The 21,734-nt window shown below is 44.0% G+C and overlaps 1 protein-coding gene across 1 annotated transcript in view; it reads left to right on the top strand.

The window, feature by feature from the left end:
• Positions 1–1,686: 1,686 nt before the first annotated feature.
• The window catches only part of myo15ab (myosin XVAb), a gene marked incomplete at both ends in the record, with an annotated part of 44,388 nt that continues 24,340 nt past the window's right edge, over positions 1,687–21,734 (top strand). Inside the window, 27 exons of the mRNA XM_079219055.1 lie at positions 1,687–4,080; positions 4,944–6,400; positions 6,611–7,388; positions 7,519–7,638; positions 7,731–8,048; positions 8,285–8,482; positions 8,661–8,893; positions 9,410–9,803; positions 10,124–10,206; positions 10,664–10,727; positions 10,855–10,964; positions 11,590–11,664; positions 11,741–11,831; positions 12,041–12,144; positions 13,054–13,117; positions 13,452–13,565; positions 15,086–15,247; positions 15,403–15,516; positions 15,607–15,665; positions 15,974–16,097; positions 16,212–16,307; positions 17,397–17,528; positions 18,102–18,227; positions 18,927–19,004; positions 19,508–19,647; positions 21,025–21,070; positions 21,183–21,307. Of these exons, the coding sequence (XP_079075181.1) occupies positions 1,687–4,080; positions 4,944–6,400; positions 6,611–7,388; positions 7,519–7,638; positions 7,731–8,048; positions 8,285–8,482; positions 8,661–8,893; positions 9,410–9,803; positions 10,124–10,206; positions 10,664–10,727; positions 10,855–10,964; positions 11,590–11,664; positions 11,741–11,831; positions 12,041–12,144; positions 13,054–13,117; positions 13,452–13,565; positions 15,086–15,247; positions 15,403–15,516; positions 15,607–15,665; positions 15,974–16,097; positions 16,212–16,307; positions 17,397–17,528; positions 18,102–18,227; positions 18,927–19,004; positions 19,508–19,647; positions 21,025–21,070; positions 21,183–21,307 (7,799 nt within the window). The remainder of the gene's footprint in view (positions 4,081–4,943; positions 6,401–6,610; positions 7,389–7,518; positions 7,639–7,730; positions 8,049–8,284; positions 8,483–8,660; positions 8,894–9,409; positions 9,804–10,123; positions 10,207–10,663; positions 10,728–10,854; positions 10,965–11,589; positions 11,665–11,740; positions 11,832–12,040; positions 12,145–13,053; positions 13,118–13,451; positions 13,566–15,085; positions 15,248–15,402; positions 15,517–15,606; positions 15,666–15,973; positions 16,098–16,211; positions 16,308–17,396; positions 17,529–18,101; positions 18,228–18,926; positions 19,005–19,507; positions 19,648–21,024; positions 21,071–21,182; positions 21,308–21,734) is intronic.

The raw sequence follows: 21,734 nt of genomic DNA, 5'->3' as shown, positions 1-21,734 counted from the left end.
AAACAGGCAACCCATCTGCCCTTCTCTCTTTCTCCCTCGAACACACACACACTCACTCGTGCACACACTAGCTGTCACACTCTGAGGAGGGCAGTGTGAACAGAGCGCTGTGCTGAGTGAGAGAACGTGTTGTAGTGAGCAACAGAGGACAGAGTAGGTCAAAGGAAGAAGCTGAGTTTGACTTAAAGACTTTTTCAGGTTTTTTTTGCTTCAGTTTTTTTTTTTTTTATCCTTACTGAAGACACCTACGGCAAGGACGCAACAAATTTGAAGACAGCAGAGATTCTGGCGACCAGCACTCGCTTTTCTGTACTATTTGTCATTGAATGTGGAGGTGACTATGATGGAAAGCTGCCTTGGTGAATGAGTGTGGTGACGCTGCCACAGGACTGAGTCTTTTACTGCGACTCTCGAGGAGAAAGACTTGGCCTACAGAGTAGAGCTTGAGCTGGAGGGACAGATGCATGTTTTTCGTTTGTGTGGTTTTAATGTTTGTATCCAATTTGACAGCAAGCAAAGCTGCAGGGATCATACTGTGTGTAAATCTGTAAAACCACTGAAAATCACTTTTGTAATGCCTGAATTGCAGCTGTGCACCTTTGCATTCATTAGTTTCGCCCCAAGACAACTCCATGGCTGGGAAAAAATGGAGTTGGGTGGTAAAGAGGATCTCCTGTGTCTAGGATTAATAAGGTTGTTGTTGTATCCCACCTGCTAGCTCTGATGTCAAGTTAAAACTTCTGCAAACTATCCATGTGGCTCTGCGGAATCTCTTTGCAAGCTTTTCCACAGAAGTATAAATTAGACATAAGTATTCGTCGTGAAGTTATGCTTCATAATACAGTTAATGCTATGCTTACATAAGCAGATATAGATTTCGAGAATGTGTTTAGAGTTCTGACCCATTGACCACTTTGACTGCAAACCTGTAATAGAGCTGGACATTCATGGGTATAGATTGCAATCTCTTGATAGGGGTCGTATAACTCTATGCAAGAGTCAGAGCGCTCTCAGACTAGAGATGCTCAGGGTGGTGTGTTCAAAAAATGAGATAGGGATTAGAGAGTTTGCAGTGAAGGAGGGCTTGGAGATCATTTGGTACCACGGTAGATTGCAGTTTAAAACAGTTTGTAACAGTTTGTGGGGCCATGACATAAGCACTGACTAGACATAGTTCCTGGATGTGGCAGTGATATGAAGACCAACGTTTACTTAACTACTTTGTTTCATTGAGTCATTGCTAGAGTTTGTGTTTACATGCATGCGTCTCTGTGTGTGTGTGTGTGTGTGTGTGTGTGTGTGTGTGTGTGTGTGTGTGTGTGTGTGTGTGTGTGTGTTTGGGGTATAAAGATTGCTGACATTTAGTTCTACGTCTGGACAGGGGCCTTCATGGGGACCAGATTTGAGCAGTGTGGAACTGCTTTGGCCAGGTGGACCTGTCCTCAATCAGAACCTGCATATAGCGCTTGCGCAAAGTCAACTAGGCATATCTAGCCAAGGAATATTTTAAAGGTCAGACTCACGTTACTGTATTTTCTTTACACATCACGTAATAATTTCTTTATTTTAAACCTAAAATACAGCGTTGCCTTCCGCCCAGTGTGCATTTAATATTTGTGTTTGTGTGTTTGAAGGTTTACAGCATCCTAAAGAGAGGGCATGGTGTGCGCCTAGCCACTTGTGAAAATGCCCAAGAAAGACCCCAAGAAGGATGCAAAGAAGGGTGGAAAACCTGAACCAGAGAAAAAGAAAGAGGAGGAAACAAAAGGGAAGGATGACAAAAAGGGAGGAAAAGACAACAAGAAACCCAGTAAGGATGATAAGAAAGGAGGTAAAGATGATAAGAAAGGCGGGAAAGATGACAAGAAGGGGGGCAAGAAGGGAAAGGAGGAGCCACCCAAGGGGAAAGATGATGGAAAGAAAGGAAAAGGAAAAGGTAAGAAAGTGGAATCCGAAGAGGATGAGGAAGAGCTCCTGAGTGATGAGGAAGAGGACGAAGAGTTCAGTGACTCAGAGGAGGAAGACTCAGAAGATGACAGGAAAAAGAAGGGCCGAGGAGGCAAAGGGGCCAAGGGAAAGAAAGGGGGAAAGTCTAAACGTGGGGATTCAGAAGATGACGAGGAGGATGAGGACTACGACGAGGAGGATGACTATGAAGAAGAGGATTACGGCAAAAAGAAATCGAAAGACGGCCACCATAAAGGTGGGAAATCGGATGCTGATGCAAAGAAGAAGAAAGGCAAAAAGAAAGAAGAAGCTCCACAGCTTCCAATAAAGGAAATCCCAAAGAAAGGTCTGAAGAACATGTCCACGATGTTCATGAAGTTTTCTGGCTTCAAGAGGCGCAGGAACAGCAGGAAGAAGCTGAAAAGTACATCACGTTTGTTCCTGGGGTTGGGGAAGAGAAAGACCCGCCTCGCGGAGAAAAAAAAGAAACGACGCAAGTCCATGCTGAAGAACACCTCTCGGTTCATGATGAGGTTCAAGGCCAGCAAAAAGAAGAACAAAGAGAAGGACGACAAAGCGAAGGAAAATGATGGGAAGAAGCCAACTTATATGCTGCTTCGTCTGGGAGGGAAAGAGAAGAAGGGGGGCTTCTTCAAAAACGCATTTGGAAAGAAGAATGGCAACGGGCCTCCTGAGGACTTCAAGAACTCAAGTGCGTTGCTGGGTAAGGTTGCAGCAGCAACTAACTGGCTGACCAAACGCTTCCTGTCCACTAAAATGCAAGGAAATAAAGGGCACCACGGCGCGGCACGAAGCCGATACGCCGGTTACCAAAACAACGGTTACGAGCCTGAGGAGGAGGCTTATGGATATGACCGTCAACATTCAGTTGGCCAGAAAGGTTACGGAGGCTACGACGATGGTTATGGCGATTATGGTGAGGCTCAGTTTGGTTACTATGAAAATGGGGTAGCAGACTATCAAGACCTGGGTTACTATGAGGAAGAAGGACTCTATGATCCAAATGCAGAATATTATGAAGGTGGTCTTTATGATGATGGCATGGGGGACTACTATGACCCTTATGCCGCCGCTCAAGGCTACTATGACAACTACCAGCAGCAACAGCAGGCAATGGCGGCGTACGGTGACGAGGGTCTGGACTACTATGCACTCACGGGCGAGGACCTTGTGTATGGTGGAGCGTTAGATGGCTTCCTTGACCCTCAGGCTCAGGGTTATTACGATGAAAGCGGTCAAGGGGTTTACTACAGCGATGAGCAGAGGGGTTACTATGACACCGGGCAGGCAGGTTACTATGAGGACCCTTATGCAGCAATGATGGGAATGCAAGGGGGGGTTCCTCCAGACCATCAGCTCAGTTATAATGATGCAGGCATGCTCTACCAAGACTACAGCTCCCAGCAGGCAATGGGGTTCCCACAAGGGGGGCAGCAGTTCTCTGGCTTAGGAGGGCAAGGGATGGATCAGGTTCAGGGCCTGTATGGGGACCAGTATGCAGACCAGTATGATCAACGTGGGGACGATACCGGTGGACTTCAGGGAGGGGAGATGACATTCAGAGTTCCGAGACCCCAAGTGCGCCTGTTTGGGAAAGAGCGTCTCGATGTGTCCCTGCACCCTGCACCTACTTTGCCACCCGATCCAGAATTTGAAGACATGTCAGAAATCCAGTATGAAGACCAGTATCCTCTTGCACCAGGTCAGTTTGGTGACATGATGTCAATGCAGCAGCCAATGGGAATGTCCCCGCAGCAACAGATGATGATGTCGCCTCAAGAACAAATTATGTTTTCTCAACAACAAACCATGTTGTCCCCTCAAGACCAAATGATGATGCCCCCACAAATGATGTCACCGCAGCAACAGATGATGTCACCACAGCAGCAGAGGATGTCACCCCAGCAGCAGATGATGTCACCACAGCAGCAGAGGTTGTCACCGCAGCAGCAGATGATGTTACAGCAAGAACAAAATATGTCTGCCCAAATGATGCCATCATACAATCTACTGCCACAGCAACAGATGATGCCACAACAAATGATGTCACCACAAGAGCAGATGATGTTGTCGCAGCAACAGATGATGTCTCCGCAAATTATTTCACCACAGGTAATTCTAGCTCTGTTGTCTCATTGATTTTGTCTAACTATACTCTTTAGCGCAACTTTTTAGACTTTCAACCTGATTTCTGTATATAATCTGGGGTGGACATGTGAAAACGCAATCCTAAAACTAAGAAAATTATCCACCATTGTTAGCTTTAGGTAGTGAAATCTAAAAGTACAGCACAAGTAAATGAGTGATAGTAATACTGGAGTGAATAAAACACACATTTATATGAGTTGAGTCGGAATATTTGTGGCTACTCAACAGCCAATGAAACAAACATCTTGATTACATTCTCACCATGAGCACCAAATATAGAGTTTGCTCTTACTTAATACTGTTTTTGCATTAACTGACAATTAGGGATGGCCAGATCAAGTTATTTTGCCCCTAATCCCAATCTGATACTTATTTTTTCCGAGATAATACAGCTTCACAGTGTAGGCTTCAAGCAGGTCACATTTTAGTTATTAAAATAAATCCTATGTACATGCTGGAATAACTGTATTTAGAAAAACTACCCTGCATCCAAGCTATTCTTTTGCAAAACAACAACAAACACAAAGACATACAAAGAATTTATCTGTACCTTTATTAAATGTCCTCCAGTCTTCCACACTTCACGATCACAGCAGTGAAATGCATTCTTGATATGTGGTCCTCAAAATCATAACTGTAGTGGAGATTTGCCAGTTTGCAGAACTTATTTTCAAAAAGGTGGACTGTTGTATTCATGTTGTAATACCATACATTTTCCCTCCAATGTCAATACATATTCAGCACTGCTACCCCATTTTTGCGAAATGTATGCTGTCTTAGCTTTTTTGGTTTTCAATTTATTTATTTTTATTTATTTTTTACGACAGCAAATGATGATGGACCCGATGATGATGCCACAGCAACAGGGTTATAGCTCAGTGATCCCTACTCCAACTGCCATGATTATTAAGCAAGCAAGTATGTCCCCCGGTGCTGCACGGCGCCTGAAACCCTCTCCGACTCCATCCCGCCGCTCTGTCATCATGCCCTCCCCACAGATGCAGCGCCATCCTTCTGGTATGGCCTCCCCAGTACCCTCCCCTATGCTTTCACAGAGACGCAGCCCCTCCCCACAACCATCCATAAGGAATGGCTTCATAAATGTCCAAAGACCCCCCTCTGTTATGTCGAGACAAATCTCACCACCTGCCTCCCCCCATGTCCGTCATAGAATGCAATCTCAGAGATCACAATCTCCCATGGCTCGAGGACCCTCCCCCCCTCATTCTACCCGTGTCTCCATGATCCGGCGAAGTCCTCCACCCTCACCAAGAGCGTCAATGAGACAACGTTCTCCACCTTCCTCGCCCCGTGCGTCCATGAGGAGGCGAAGTCCTCCAGCCTCCCCTACTCCGGCCCGCAGCCCATTTGCGGGAAGGAAGATACATGGTCGACCCTCCCCTTCCTTCTCCCCTGGTCATGTATCTCCCCCTCGCTCTCCACAGCTCAGTAGAAGACCATCTCCCTCTCCCTCCCTATCTCGTCGGAGTTTGTCCCCTACAGGACCGCGGCCTGGCCCATCATCTCCGACACTGTCTCGTCGCTCAACTCGGCTGCTCAGGGACCCTACACCATTGGCCCGGCCCAGGATGGGGGGAAATGTTCCTTTAGGTACCGTCAGGCCCTCACCAATGGGTCTCCGAGGGCGTCCAATGCCCCCACCCACCCAGAATGTACGTCCATTCCGTCCTTCCTCAATACGAAGCAATAGGTCTTCTGTTCTCACCGTGGAGTCCTCCCTTTCCTCCCCTTTCCACTCCCCTCACATGGTCCACCGTGCTCCCCAGAGGAGAGAATCTGGTCGATTTCACCCTCGCCCTGTGGCTCGAGGACGTCCCCTCAGGGCCCAGCATTCTATAAGAAGGATGCCTCCTGCCTCACCGCAGCCCTCCCTTAAACACATGCAACAGCCTGTATCCCCACACTTCTCTCCTCAACTTTCTCGTCAGTCCTCCCTTCTTTTGCCCCCTCGATCTGCCCACCCACCCAATTATGCACCAGAAACGTATGTGTCTGGCCCCTATGCTGATCCTTATAGTGAGCCATCGCATCAGTTTCACGCCCCCTCTTCTCCTATGTTATCTGGTGCTTTGCAGAACCAGAGTATCAGACAGGCGTCTTTCGCTTCTCCCTTCGGCCCAGAGCCAGCCCAGATGGTAGATATGGGTGGGATGGTTACAGAATATGTAGAACCTTATCCTCCATCATCTCCTAGGCTGTCCGGTGCAATGCAAAACCAGGTAATTCGGGATGCGTCCTATGTTTCCTCTCTGCAGAGACCAATGTCCCCTTTCGAGCAGCCTATGGCTCCTTCATCTCCCATGCTGTCTCGTGCTTTGCAGAATCAAGCTATACTGGATGCATCTTATGTTTCACCTATGCAAAGGCCAATGTCCCCTTATGAGCAGCCTATGGCTCCTTCATCTCCAATGCTGTCTCATGCTTTGCAGAATCAAGCTATACTGGATGCATCTTATGTTTCACCTATGCAAAGGCCAATGTCCCCTTATGAGCAGCCTATGGCTCCTTCATCTCCAATGCTGTCTCATGCTTTGCAGAATCAAGCTATACTGGATGCATCTTATGTTTCACCTATGCAAAGGCCAATGTCCCCTTATAAGCAGCCTATGCCCCCTTCTTCCCCAATGCTGTCTGGAGCTCTGCAAAATCAGGCAGTGAGAGAAGCCTCCTATGCGTCTCCACTTCAGCGCCCTCAGTCTCCATATGCCTCATCTGTACCTTCCACTCCAATGCTTTCTGGAGCCATGAGACATGGTGAGGCACTAAGAGGTGTGGCTTCTTATCAGGTTCCACAGATCCGTTCATCATACGGACCAACTGTTGTGACTCCATATGATTACATCTCTGAGCCTGGCCCATCACCACTGCTTCATGATGCCCTACAGAACCGTTCTCATTTGCAGAATGTCTCATCTATAAGATCCCCTATGATGCAACGCCGTAACCCCTATGCACCAGCTGGGCCTCAGCTTCATAATGCTCTTCAACAGAACCCAAACTTACGCAAAGCATCTTATCAGACCCCTATGCAACTTAGACGGTCCCCATATGGACCCCCACCACCCTCTTCACCAATGTTAGGAAGTGCCTTGCGAAACCCACAGTTAATGCAGGCATCGTACCGGCTGCCAGATGGAACCTTGGTGTCACCATATGCAGCTTCACCTTCCTCCCCGTTGCTCGGCCATGCCTTGCAAAACCAACAAGTCCGTGGAGCCTCGTACACCTTGCCCGATGGATCAGTTATCAGGGTAGGTATAGGTGGAACATGTCAAAATGACTATACAGCCTGTCATGTATGTTTGTTTACACATGGAGTAACACAAATTGTTTTATTACAGTTGTACTCTCCTGTATTACGTTCCCCTCCCACCTACACAGGACCAACGTATCCCCCAGAGGCCCATGTCTCCTAACCTTTCAAGAGCACTTCGGAACCAGGATGTCAGGACTGCTACATATACTCTCCCCGATGGCACCATTATAGACCCGAGACAGCAAGTAATGTTGTATTCCTTTCTTCACTCTCCCTAATATTGTTAACCATTTATTATTTGAAGCTGATGAATATTTTTCTTGCTCTGCTCACTCAGCAACCCATTTCCCCAAACCTGGCCATGGCCCTAAACAACCCAGCTTTGCGTGAAGCCTCCTATTCTCTCCCCGATGGTACCATTGTCATTGACTCCAAGACACCGAAGTCCCCGAACCTTTCAGCAGCACTTCAGAACCCTTACTTGAAAATTGCATCTTACACCCTGCCCGATGGTACAATCATCATTGATCCACGGAAACCTCTGTCTCCAAACCTCTCCGGCGCCCTTCAAAACTCTGCCCTGCGGAGCGCCACCTTCTCACTGCCAGAAGGTGTCCACGACCCCAATAGACCCATTTCACCCAACATGTTTAAGGTTAGCTATGGGTTCAGACTCTTTGGTTTTGTATGTTTTCCCTTCACAGTACTTGTTACTTTGTGTGGTTATCGATCTGATAGACTTTCCTCCTTTCTCGTCTATAGTGGGACTTGAAATACTTCCCACAAATTTATGTAGATCTTGTTTTGCTAATATTAATTTGTAATCAAATACACTAAGCTGCTGCTTTAATTCTAGTGATGATTAATGCAATTGCACTTGTTTAACATTAGGCCCTCAGTAACCCCGCCTTGAGAGGAGCTTCATACACCCTCCCAGATGGAACTATTATAGTGGACCCAAGGAAACCAAAGAGCCCCAACCTGACAGCCGCCCTGCAGAATCCTTATCTAAAGGGTGTGTCCTTCACCCTGCCTGATGGAACCATCATCATTGACCCACGAAAACCAGTTGGCCCTGACCTGTCTAGAGTGGGTACCTTAAACGTTAAATGTACCTTAATTTAACTTTTGCTGCAGCACCTTATTGTCTCTTTTTTCACTAACTCAGGGAAAATCAAACATTGCATTTCAACCATTACAGACTTTAGAACTATTCAGGGAATTGTGATTATAACCTTGAATAACTACCTGGTGTCTTGTTCTGTAGGCTCTTAGGAATGAGAACCTTCGTCATGCATCATACCATCTCCCTGATGGCGCCCTGGTTATCCCTGGACAGAAGCCCAACCTTTCATCCGCTCTGAGGCAAAACCACGCACTTCGGTCTGCAGGTCTCTATCATCTCACAGACAACTCTGTCCTGTCAGGTGCACCCAAACCCAAACCTCCCAATCTTGCCTCTGCGCTGCGGAATGACGAACTCCGTGAGGTCAAATACAGGTGGGGAGCTGCACTCAAAATATAAACTAATGACCAGATAGGCTTGTCCAGGTGCTGCACAGAATTACCTGTTGGGAAATCGAGCCTCAAGCTAGACATTCACTTTTTACCGATTAGCCCTTTTCCTAAAGCACCAAGCACTAAAAGTAAATTACATTCTGTTGGTGCATATGTAGAACCGTGAGGATTAGGCCAATGCGACCGATGATGTATTTGATTATCTTGTTAAGTCACTCTGTGCTCTCATCACTGCTCTCTCTCTGGTTAACTCCCTACTTTTCTCAACCACAGGTCCCTCAGTATCTCGTTCGCTCTTGCTCTCAGGGCTTCACACTTTATCTTTTTGTCATGCTCTTTTTTATTAAAAAAAAGTAGTTGTAACAACGTTTAATGTTGTTTGTAATATATCATAATTACAAAATGACACAAAAGCTTTTCAATGTTACATTTTTGTCAGTGTTGTACAACCCTGTTTTACATGTTCTTAATTGAAGTGATTAATTCCTTCTTCCACAGGCTGCCTGATGGCTCTTTTCTCACACGCCAGTTCCACATCCCGAGGCTGAATGAAGCCGTCCAAAACCAGCAGCTTCGCTATGCCTCATACAGGGTGCCAACAGGCCTGCAGGGTGAGGATAACCGCTATGCTGTGGTTCCACCCTATGGCCCAAGCTCAGGACACTGGGCCAGAAATGCCAGAGGTGGAGGGCAAGGAGGGGAAGATGTTTGGGCAGCTGAGAGAGTTTTACCACATGGGACGGTCCAGAATCTGTCAAAGTGGTCCATGTACAGAGAAGACGGGGTGTTAGAGGGATATTCACCCTCACCTGGACTGGTGGAAGAACTGATCCAGGACACAAACTGGGCTCCCGACAGAGCTCGAGTACCTGGTCAAAGCTGGTATGACAAGGTAGCTAAATCTATGTTTATTTTAATGAAAGTTGATTTCATTTTCAGTGAAATGTAGACATTGACACAAGCAATAACTGATGCTTACAACATAGAAACTGGATGGCCCACAAAATATTTACAAAACAGAATATTTGATTTTCTGCATATTTAATATCATTTCTGCATCAACTGATCACAATATCCCTCAAGCTTTGACAAAGTTGCATGCCAGTGTTGGACTAATTGCATACCATTCTCTGTCCGTCCGTGTGTGTGTGTGTGTGTGTGTGTGTGTGTGTGTGTGTGTGTGTGTGTGTGTGTGTGTGTGTGTGTGTTCAGATCTTCTCTATCCTAAGCATGCCCACAACAGGCCACAGGGCGAAAAGCTGGGCAGAGGGAATGGAAGACATGACACAGCTGCCGTAAGCAGAATCCAGTACTAACAAACAGCCTAACAATCATTCATGTCACACACTTACAAGCATTTTGTTGCTCCAGCGTAGAGGAGCACAGCTCATTGCAATGCATGTCTTTTCAGTTTCTTCTACCAACTATTCACAGCGTGTGTATTTGTGTGCCTGCAGGCTTTGAAAATCCTTGAAAACTTTTTTAGTTCAGTAATAAATCCCTCGCATTTTATTAACACGCAACACCCAAAAACATCTCTTCACATCCGAAGGACTCCCCCGCACTCGATAGTTGTGTCCTTTCAACAGCAGTTCGAGACAAATTATTCCACAATTATATCCTGCCAAGTAGAAACTCTCTCTGATTTGGACGTCTTGAATGTCATGGAAAGTAATTAATATTGGATGTCAAGTGAGTGTAGGCATCCTGCTGCAGTGTGACAATATGTGCTCTGTACGTGTTTAATTTCAGGGAGCTGAATGAGACCACGGTTCTGATGAACCTGAAGAAGCGCTTCGACCAGGAACTTGCATATGTATGCTTCATTTATAAAATGCAAATTAGATAACTAATATCATCAAATGTCATGGACATCGCCTTCTACATCCACTCATCCGCTCTCCTTCCTGTCCTTTTCTGTCTCTCTTTTTCCTTCCACACAGACCTACATAGGCAGCATCCTCGTGTCTGTGAATCCCTACAAGTTGCTCAACATTTATGGCACAGACATGGTGCTTCAGTATGAAGGTCGCGGCCTGAGTGACAACCCTCCGTAAGACCCGAGTGTGTGTGTGTGTGTGTGTGTGTGTGTGTGTGTGTGTGTGTGTGTGTGTTTTAGATTTGGGAAATTATTAAGGAGGTTATGTTTTCCCTGGCTAAAAAAAAATAAGGGATGCATTGCAATGTTAGACCTATTTTTTCCCTTTTTTGTCATTTGAATGAAAATATACCACGTCTATCAATGATCGCCTATCACTACGTGAATTTAAAACATATCTAGGTCCAACATTTTCTCTTTATTTACCACATTTAGCTCTCTGAGGGCTTTTTTGTTTTGTTTTAAACAAAATACACCAACAAAACTATCTAACCTTAACTGTGACCTTTGAGTCTTTGAGTCCCTGTGTCTGATTGTACGGTTGTACTACATCTGTCTACTTGTGTTGTAAGCCGGGATCTGAGCTGCAGTATGGTGGTAAATAGAGGTGTAAACGCCAGCACTCTCAGGTGTTAGCAGGATGCTCCTATTACACAGCTGTTGGTTGGTTGCCAAGGGAGAGTTTGGTTATGGATTGCACTACCACTTCACATCTCACACACAAACACAGCCACACACATACAACCAATGAGAATACAAATGTGTTTTTTCATTAAAAAATGTTGTTATTGTGTTGCAGCCATCTTTTTGCCATTGCTAGTCTCTCATATACCACCATGATGGATGCCAAAAAGGACCAGTGTATTGTGATCAGGTATGAAAAGCTGTTAGTGTGTTTACAGTGTGTAAAATCCTCTTTTGACTCACCTGAACTGTTTTTGTTATTACAGCGGAGAAAGTGGCTCAGGAAAGACGGAGGCTACTAAACTGATCCTACGTTACTTGACAGCCATACATCACAAATGCAACGTCACACAGCAGGTACATACACACAGGATCTATCAGGACAAGCATGCTGACAAGTACAGTCCAAACTGTGGTCATTGAAGCTAACACTGTTATCACTTTCCTGTCTCCCATCAGATAGAGGTAAAGTATTCCTCTGCTTGCTTTTTGCTCTACTGACGACCACCATCCCTCATGAAGGTAGCCATGGTAACATGTACTGTATGTCTGTGGTGATTGGTCAGATCCTGGAGGCCGCGCCTCTTTTGGAGTCTTTTGGGAATGCCAAAACAGTGCGCAATGACAACTCTTCACGCTTTGGCAAATACACGCAGATCTACATGGAGGAGTGAGTACTTTTACTAACTTTTGTCATGAAAAGAATAAACGTCAGCGACTGTTTCGAGTTTTTACAAAAGTAGAGAATCTAGATAATATTGAAACAAGGAATTTGATCACATAGATATAGAAATACACATTAAAACCAAATCAAGCTTGGTCATCGTTAGCCCCACTGAGCTTCAAATACAAGAAGAACTTTATTGTTGTAGTAGTAGGAGTAGTAGTCGTAGTAGTAGTAGGAGTAGTAGTAGTAGTAGTAGTAGTAGTAGTAGTAGGAGTAGTAGGAGTAGCAGTAGTTACACCAATGCATGATGCGGTTTAAGGCAATTGAGGATTTTCCTCCTATGGAGTACAACAGGCATCATATTAAACATAGAGCTAAAAAAAAGCATTTTACACTGGAAATATGTAAAATGCAATTAGATTTTCAACTTTTTTAATCCCATGATTCAATAGTACAATTGATTGTTGCTATAGCAATGTGTCACCATAGTTGCTGTATGACATGGCTTAGAATTAAATAATATTTACATTCATATCTGATCAGACATTTGTCTACAACAAGAGTCCAGATTTTCTGTAGCTTCTTCGGGATAAACACAAGTGCTTGTAAAGCTAACAAGCAGCCTGTTAGTTTAACTCTGAATAGGCGTCTGGTCACACATTTCACACACACACACACACACACACACACACATGCACACACATACGAACATAAATGAGTGAGCTTAGTAGAGAATATGCTATGCTAACAGGTTGCAGTGACACAGTTAGAGGAGTAGTTGATCTTCTGCTAGACCAGAACAAATCCAAGGACATTACACATGCATGACCTGTTACTTAACTCAGACTTACCTTGTGTGTGTGTGTGTGTGTGTGTGTGTGTGTGTGTGTGTGTGTGTGTGTCATTTACAAGGGGTGTAATCAGCGGTGCCATAACGTCTCAGTACCTGTTGGAGAAGTCTCGCATTGTCTTTCAGGTGAAGAACACACACACACACACACACACACACACACACACACACACACACAGGTCAGGTGGAGTCTTTTTACCAATGAGTCATCGTGAGAAAGAGGAGATTGTAGAGGAAGACAGCAAGACAGGTGTCACACATGTTCCCCTCCATCGTTACACAGCCCAGTCTGTTCATCAATCATCCATTTATTTGTCTTTTCTGCAGCATTATTTACAGTTCAGGAAATCTACCATCACAAATATAAACTGTAGAGCTTTCCTCATTGTGAATGCAAACAAATCTACGTGATAGTTAATTTATATATGGTGTGTGTGTGTGTGTGTGTTTTCATCCACAGGCCAAATCGGAGAGGAACTATCACATCTTCTATGAGATGTTGGCAGGTCTTCCACCTCATGAGAAGCGCTCACTGTATCTGCAGGAAGCTGAGACTTACTACTATCTGAATCAGGTGCTCAGCAAAAATTGAAACACACACACATACACACACAGGTATAAGGAGTGGTCACTGTCATTAATTTCATAGTCACATTAACAAATGAGAGGTCAATTTTCTGAAAATGTCACATTTATTTTACAAAGTGATTAATGGCACAAACGTGAAACTCATTGCGATACCCAAATACAGAGTAAAGGACCTGTTTATTCTGGAGTCTGTACCTGAGATATTTTGAGTGATGAATGTAATTTGCTGATTTCTGTCCAAAGTGCATAGAAACCTTGTTACTGTGTGTTCCTGATTGATGGTTTTTTAATTGTCTTTTGACCCCTCAAACAAAGCAATGTCTTTTCGTGACGACCTCGTCATGTTGCATGTGTCTATGAGTTGTGAGTAGTTGAAGCATCGAGGGATTTTACCCTTCAGATTGTTTCGTTTGAGTCATTTTCCGAAGCCCAATGATCTTACTCCAACATTTCACAAATAAGAAAGTAATGTAAAATAATGAGAAGAAATGTCTCTGAGTATCTTGCATTCACCTAAAGTTTACGACTTAACAACCGAGAGCACTCAGTATTGGTTTTGTTTCTACAACTATTGGATGGATCTTCCTGATATTTGATACCGACATTCATGATCATTAATAATTAGCAGCTAAATAAAAAAAATACAGTACATTCCCATCAGCTGTATTTGGAGTTTTGTGCTAGTCAGCAATTGTTTGCATCACCTTTTATTATCTTGAATAAGTAAACCAGACATTTTGAAGACGTATACTTTTGATAAATCACAACTTTGTTTTTTGAATGTCTTATTGAAAACATATACACATGTTAAATACTTTATAATCTAGACGAAATGAATGCAATATGCAGCTGAACAGGTCATCTCATTCTTTTTAGATTTCTTTTATCAGTAAAACAAACAGCATGAACGCGAGCCTTTCATATTAGATTGCACGTTATAAGTAGGATGCAGTTATCAGAACAATACGAACATTCAGGCTCCCTCATGTGGCTCAAATGTCCGTGTTCCTGCACACCTTGTTGCCATCATGGAGCCGGATTGACTCTTGGATTTCTTTGTACTTACTACTTCATGAGATGTGATGAAACACAACGCAACGCGTTACTCACGCCAAAGCTGATTAAAGATCCTTATCTAATTACGTCGTTATAGGTGGTGGTTACTAGTACAAGCACATGTGGCTTTTTAATCAGTAATGTGGCACCAGACTGAAAAGTAACATTTCACTGCTCTCCGTGGCTAAAAGTGTGGTCAGACGCGTGCACTATTGCACCAGTTACCACGCCCAGCCGATGATGTCGCAGTTTACTAACGCACTCTGGGGAGTGCTTCTGCATCACTGCATCAAGGTGAGAAGTTGAACCCACAGACGTCTGCAAAAAACAAGACTTTCAGCTGCTGATAAGTTCCTCCTTAATTAGAGCAGTGATTAAACCAGCTGAGGCTAAGTATGTTGTTGTTGATAACAGTGTGTTCGTTTGTGTAACGTGTGTACACGAGTGCAGGGAGGAGATTGTACCATCGAGGGAAAGGACGACGGGGAGGACTTCAGGCGTCTGCTGAATGCCATGGACATCCTGTGTTTCACCCCAGAGGATCAAACCAGCATCTACAGACTGCTGTCCTCTGTCCTTCATCTGGGGAACGTCTACTTCCAGCCACACCAGGTCACTCTGCCACACACACACACACACACACACACACACACAAATAAGCATTTAAATGCATTTAATTTCACGGCTGAGTGATAACGCGGATGTTGATGGATGACGGTGATCATGAGCGTGTATGCCTCCGTACGCGTGGGTGTGCGTCCCTGCAGGCTGAGGGTCAGGAGGTCGCGTCGGTGGTGAGCGCGCAGGAGATCAGGGTGGTCGCTGAGCTGCTGCAGGTCTCACCTGACGGCCTGCAGAGGGCCGTCACCTTCAAACTGACAGTGAGCCGAACGCTAGACTGTAGATTTGAGTAATTATGTTATAACAATTAGAGAGGCGTTGTCAGATAACAGATGTGTTGGTTTCCCCAGGATACAGTAAGGGAGAAGATCTTCACTCCGCTCACAGTGGAGAGTGCTGTGGATGCCAGGTGGGTGATTCTCAATATAGTCTCTGTTCAAAGAAATACAACCTACTTTTGCACGGAGTGACCTGAAATAAAAGTTTATCTGACGTATCTTATTTGAGGCTTTTTTAATGTCCTCAAAAAAAAAAGAAACATACCAGGAGACTACCGAGAGGGAATGAAGCGCCTTTGATATTCTCTTCCAATCTTCGGTGGAGGCATGGCAGGACAAAGGACGTCAGGGCTGGGGGAGAGATTTTTCAGATGTCCTCTGTTTCCATAGGAACCGGGTTTTCTGTTTCCATAGAAACCTTATTGTGTGTTTTTCATAGAGATGCCGTTGCCAAGATCCTCTACTCGCTGCTTTTTGGTTGGCTGACGGAGCGCATCAACGGACGGGTCTACCCTCGCAACGAAGCCCTCTCCATCTCCATATTGGACATCTATGGATTTGAGGTCAAGCTGAAGAACAATCTCGCTCTGTAATGTTACAGCGCTGCTGCGTCTGAACTGACCCGTTTTAACTCAACTCCCCCGCTCCTCCATTGTCTTCTCTATTTTCCCTTCCAGGAGCTACAGGTGAACAGTTTTGAGCAGCTGTGCATCAACTACGCCAATGAAACTTTGCAGTTCTTCTTTAACAGGGTCGTCTTCCAGGAGGAGCAGGTCAGGGAAACTACAAGTTCATATTTCCATTCATATATTCTCCCAATGAGAATGGATTTGCATATTTGCGCGTCAAAAGACATCTAGTTTAAAACCAGTCTCAATGTGGTTGAAAAGTATGAAAGAAAAGCATATAAGACAGCTCGGTATAATCATGAGACAGACCCTAGCTGCACATTGCAATATAGTCACCCAGTATGTTCACGTGCAGTTTAGTAATTGGGTTACAGTCCGCCTTCCACAGAAACCTGATTTCTTAAACTCTGTGTGTACAATAATGCAAGAGGTAAGGGAGAGAGAAAGCGGATTTCCCAGGATAGATTTATACTGCAGAAAGCGGATTTCTGGGCCATATATTCACGTTTTCTCCAAGGAAAGATATTTAAAAGTAGTGATGCATCCTTGCATTCAATCATTTTTTTTAAAAGTAGCTTTCAGTGGTGTAGCCATCGTCTCATCTCGTCACATGCTCAAATAGAGACTTTATACTGGACAACTTCATCATTTTAGTTGCACACATATAGAACAAGGGGGGGAAATATAGAATAAACAACAAAAAAGAAACAGAATGAAACAAAGAACGAAAAGAAAAACAATGTATAACTAGGGAGTGTAAATCCTATGAGTTTCCTGTGTAAAATTGCTGATTATGATGCTGTTGAAACAACAGTTAAAAACTTCTCACTCAAATTTAGCATTGTTTTAACCAAAATGTCGAGATCTTTTAGCCAGCAAAACACCAAAATAATGCTTACTGGGTTGATAAGTGTACACCTGAAGAGCTGAACCTGACTTTGCTTTTGTTGTTGTAAAACGGCAAGAAAAACGGTTAATGAAGAGTGAAAATATGATTGTATAAACAGCCTTGTTTGTACGGTGACTCATTTCAGAAAAGCTTTCATTAACCCACAAGGTCATTAAATCGCACAAACTATAGTGGACACGGCAATACTTCAGCTGAAGTGAAAAGGGAAAAAAGTTCGGAGAGTTTCATACTCACCAACCCGATGAACTCTTGTGCATTTGTGTGTGTGTGTGTGTGTGTGTGTGTGTGTGTGTGTGTGTGTGTGTGTGTGTGTGTGTGTGTAGGAGGAGTACATGCGGGAGCAGATCCAGTGGCAGCAGCAGCCCTTCAGCCTCAACCAGGCCTGTCTCGACCTCATCGCCGCTAAGCCTCATGGGATACTGCGCATACTGGACGACCAGTGCGGTTTCCCTCAGGTACATCCACACTCTTCCTTTCCAAAGCGAATGGAAATCATTTCTACTAAAAACGGCAACTTGTATTGTGAAACAGAGCTGACACAATAACATTACATTACATTTCATTTAGCTGACGCTTTTATCCGAAGCGACTTACGATAAGTGCATTCAACCATGAGTACAAACTCAGAACAACAAGAATCAAGAAAGTACAAAATGTACAACACAAAGTACAACATGATTCAAAGCATTTCACACCTCCGCTTTGAGTTAAAAAGAAAACATCGCACTTATTGAATTTCTCATTACCAGGAGTCTGAGTCTATTGTAGCCAAAACGATCCCACGTGCTCATCTAATTGCCTACCTGCCGATATCGTTCCTCCCGAGGCTCGTAATGTAAGAAACTGCCTCTTGGGATAAGCTTATTATGAAACGTCTCTGTGACATATTCACATGAAATATGAACACGCCGTTCCACGAGTGACTGACTGAGGCGACCCGCTGAACACACACAGGCGCCATGTGTTTGTGTTGTAGAGATTTAGTGTCCGTGGCTCGTCAACCATTAACCATCTACAATCATCGCTAGGCAACAGACCACACCTTCCTTCAGAAGTGCCACTATCACCATGGAGACAACCCGCTGTATGCCAGGCCAAAGATGCCACTGCCGGAGTTCACCCTGAAACACTTTGCGGGGAAAGTCACGTACCAGGTACACACACGTCTTTCTTTATTTATCTATATGTCTTTCTTCTCAGTTTCTATTTAACTTAAGTTGTTTTACTAAAGAATAGGAAAAACAAACATCAACACGGCACGAGAACCACGTAGGATATACATTTACTCTACTGTCTCAAATGGATTTGTAGGATTTTTGGTGGTATGAAGTACCGTATTTTGCCAGGTATGTTTCACATACAATGAATTTGTCGTGGTGCATAACATTAGAAAATAAACACAGTGCAAGAAATATGAACATTTCAACCCCCAGTTGAAGAAACAGACTGGAGGAGCAGCACCAGAGCAAAGCACTGTGTTGCTGTAGAAACATGTTAGTCTCCTAAAAAAAGGCCCACTTCAAAAAATCCATATCAGTTTAGTGTACGCTATATCTAGAATGTTTTCCCAGCTTTACCTTGCCGTCAGACATCCCTTTCCAATGGGACACTGAAACAATTGTCTATATACTGTATTTGTTGCTGATCTATTAAGTGTTATTGTGTGACTTTGGTTCTTTAAAGATTAAGTTTGGATTTAACAAAGTCAAAAGAGTCTTGTTGCTTTTTATCCTCCACCTCGGCTTAGTGTGCACAGGGGCCGCTAAATGGTAGTTTGTCTGTTGTTGAATTGGACATCGCAAGTTCCTGATTTGAATTTGTTTCTCACGTTTTCCTATTGATTTGTGGTGCAGGTGCACAAATTCTTGGATAAGAACTTCGACATGGTCCGCCAGGATGTTTTAGACCTCTTCATCCAGAGCAAGAACAGAGTGAGATATTCAAACACACTTTTTTTCTTATGACTTACTCTCTCTTATTGACCCAACATTTACAGTATTCCCCATTCTTTATTCCACAAGTCATGATTTTAAATATCATGGTTGTTGCTCATCATCTTGTGTTGTGGGGGTGCAGCACAATTCTTTTTTTTCTTCTGTTCAGAAATATCCAACAACCAATTTAGTAATTATTGTGCTAAATGTTCGAAACTCATGTCACATTAAATACACATACTTATTAGGGGGCGGCTGTCAAAGTGTCCTTGAGTAAGACACTGAACCCCCAGTTGCTCCCCGGGCGCCTCACGGCAGCACACTGCTCCTTGATTACTTAGGATGGGTTAAATGCAGAGAATAATTTCCCTAAGGGGATTAATGAAGGACAATTTCTTTCTTTCTTTATTTATTACAAATTCCACCCACCTATTATATGACATGGTGCTCAGGACGTAATGTGTGTGTGTGTGTGTGTGTGTGTGTGTGTGTGTACACAGATGGTATCCAGCTTCTTTTTAAAGCATTCGGAGTCTGCGTCTAACGTGCGGCGCAGCAGCGCGGCTCGCCGTCATCAGGCCAACACGGTCAGCGCAAAGTTCCAGAGCAGCCTGCAGGAGCTGCTGGAGAAGATGGAAAGGTTTGAGGAAAACATTTAATTTTTCGGACAATGAGGAAACCTCTGAAACACCTTCATAACATCAGTGGAGGGAAAAGTGCATTGTGCTATAATTGCCTTCCATTGCCATTCGAGTGTCTACATTTGTATCTGGTGCACTCATACATTTACACATTAACTTTAAGCTTTGCGCCAAAGACGGCAGATATGTAAATTATGCTCACGTGACATTGCAGTGGCGTCGGCAGGATTCTATTTCATAGTACGCACAAGAACCGCCTGCCTTTAGGCTGCCTTTAACGTCGGGGTTCCCTCAAACTACAAGAGAGAAAGAGACATTAATTCATGTTTTATTTGTTACCAATACAAAGTATTTCAAAGACCAGCCTATCTGGAATACAACACCAGACAGCTAAATAATAAACTACTATATACTATATAGCCAGAAGCGCCTTTAGGCTCTGGGGTTACCGTGTTTTGAAAGCAACTTTAATTCAGCACCCCCTGTCAATGGACAGCGACAAATACTAAACGGAGAGAATAGAATAGTCTGAATCCATTTGATTGTATTTTACATTTTTATTTGTATCTTTTTTAGCTCTTTGGCTAATGTTCCAAAAATATTTAAGCATGAAATAATTGATGTGTATATATATATATATATATATATATTATGTAATTTATAATACACAAGTTATTACAGAAAGATGAATGTAATCCTTTCCAAAATTTCCGCTTCAATTCACGTTTGTTGCCGTTCAGCCTGACAAAACAAAATGTCACTGCCGGGGCCTCGGCCTCGGGAAGCGTGCACAAAGCAACGGATTCTCTCAGTTAGCAGCCTCATCATAAAAACAGCACGGCAATAACAACAGAATGCAGCGCACAGCGCGTGCAGGATTACGGCTGCCGGCGCCACTCATTGCACCTGTCCGACACCGCGAGGTACTGCAGGACGTAGAGAGTGTGTATGATGTGGGAAGTAGGGGAAGAGAGAATGACACATACTGTGGTAAGGCCTTGTGCCGAAATAGACAATGAGTACTGAAAGATTTGTTGTGTCTTGGTGCAGCAATAGACTAAAGTGGTTAGAGATCAGTTCTGGCATCTTATGTGTGTCAGTGTTTGTAGAAGCCATCTACTGTCTCTCGGGAAGATGCATTTTATTTGCCTGATTTGAGCTCAGTCATGTCTCTTATAGATCAAAAAAACCTGAGGCCTCAGGGGATCTGCTAATATGCCGCTGAACTGTAAAACCATGCCATGCTCCACCGATTTCTTACTTATGTGCTTTTCCTCTCAGTTGGAAAAGTAGGAAAACGCTGAACTAATGTATGAAGCCTTTATCAAATCATACATTTATTCATCCATCCGTTCGTTCTCATCTATCTGTGACAGGTGTAACCCTTATTTTGTGCGATGCATCAAGCCAAACCATCATAAGGTATATTTGCAAGTTGGATGATGTGTGCAGGTTTGCAGTGTTTTGCATTTTGATTGATCTGGAACCTACAGCTCATGTGTATTTATGTGTGTATGTTTACTTGTGTGCGCAGGAGCCAGGAGTGTTTGACATGGAGCTGGTCAACACTCAGCTGCATTACTCTGGCATCATGGAGACCATCCTGATCAGGAAGGAGGGTTATCCAATCAGAATGCACTTTAACCGCTTCCTAACAAGGTTGGGTACTTACCAAATCTTTACATTGAGGAGAAATGTGACCTCTAACTGAACCATGTCAGCTTACATACATGCTGTAGCTCATGGGGAGCGTGGTCGTCTTGTAACCACAAGGTAGCCGGTTCCATCCCCAGTTCGCGTGGTGAAGTGTCCTTGAGCAAGACACTGAAGCCCCAGTTGCTCCCCGGGCGCCTCAAGGCAGCACACTGCTCCTCAATTACTACGGATTGGTTAAATGCAGAGAATAATTTCCCCAAGGGGATTAATAAAGGATCATTTCTTCTACACTAGACTATCTCAGCCTCTTGTCAGGCTTCCTTTCCCAAAAAGACATGTTTCTGCTCCTCTTACCACTCACGACTTTGACACAATTGCTTGAATTCTTCTTATTATTTTACTTTTTCTGGTGTGGGTGAAATTCACGCAC

This window comes from Taurulus bubalis (genome assembly GCF_910589615.1).
Source record: "Taurulus bubalis genome assembly, chromosome: 6".
Classification (NCBI taxonomy): Eukaryota; Metazoa; Chordata; class Actinopteri; order Perciformes; family Cottidae; genus Taurulus; species Taurulus bubalis.
Note: the sequence above shows the minus strand (reverse complement) of the source record. Positions and strands in the feature narration are given on the sequence as shown.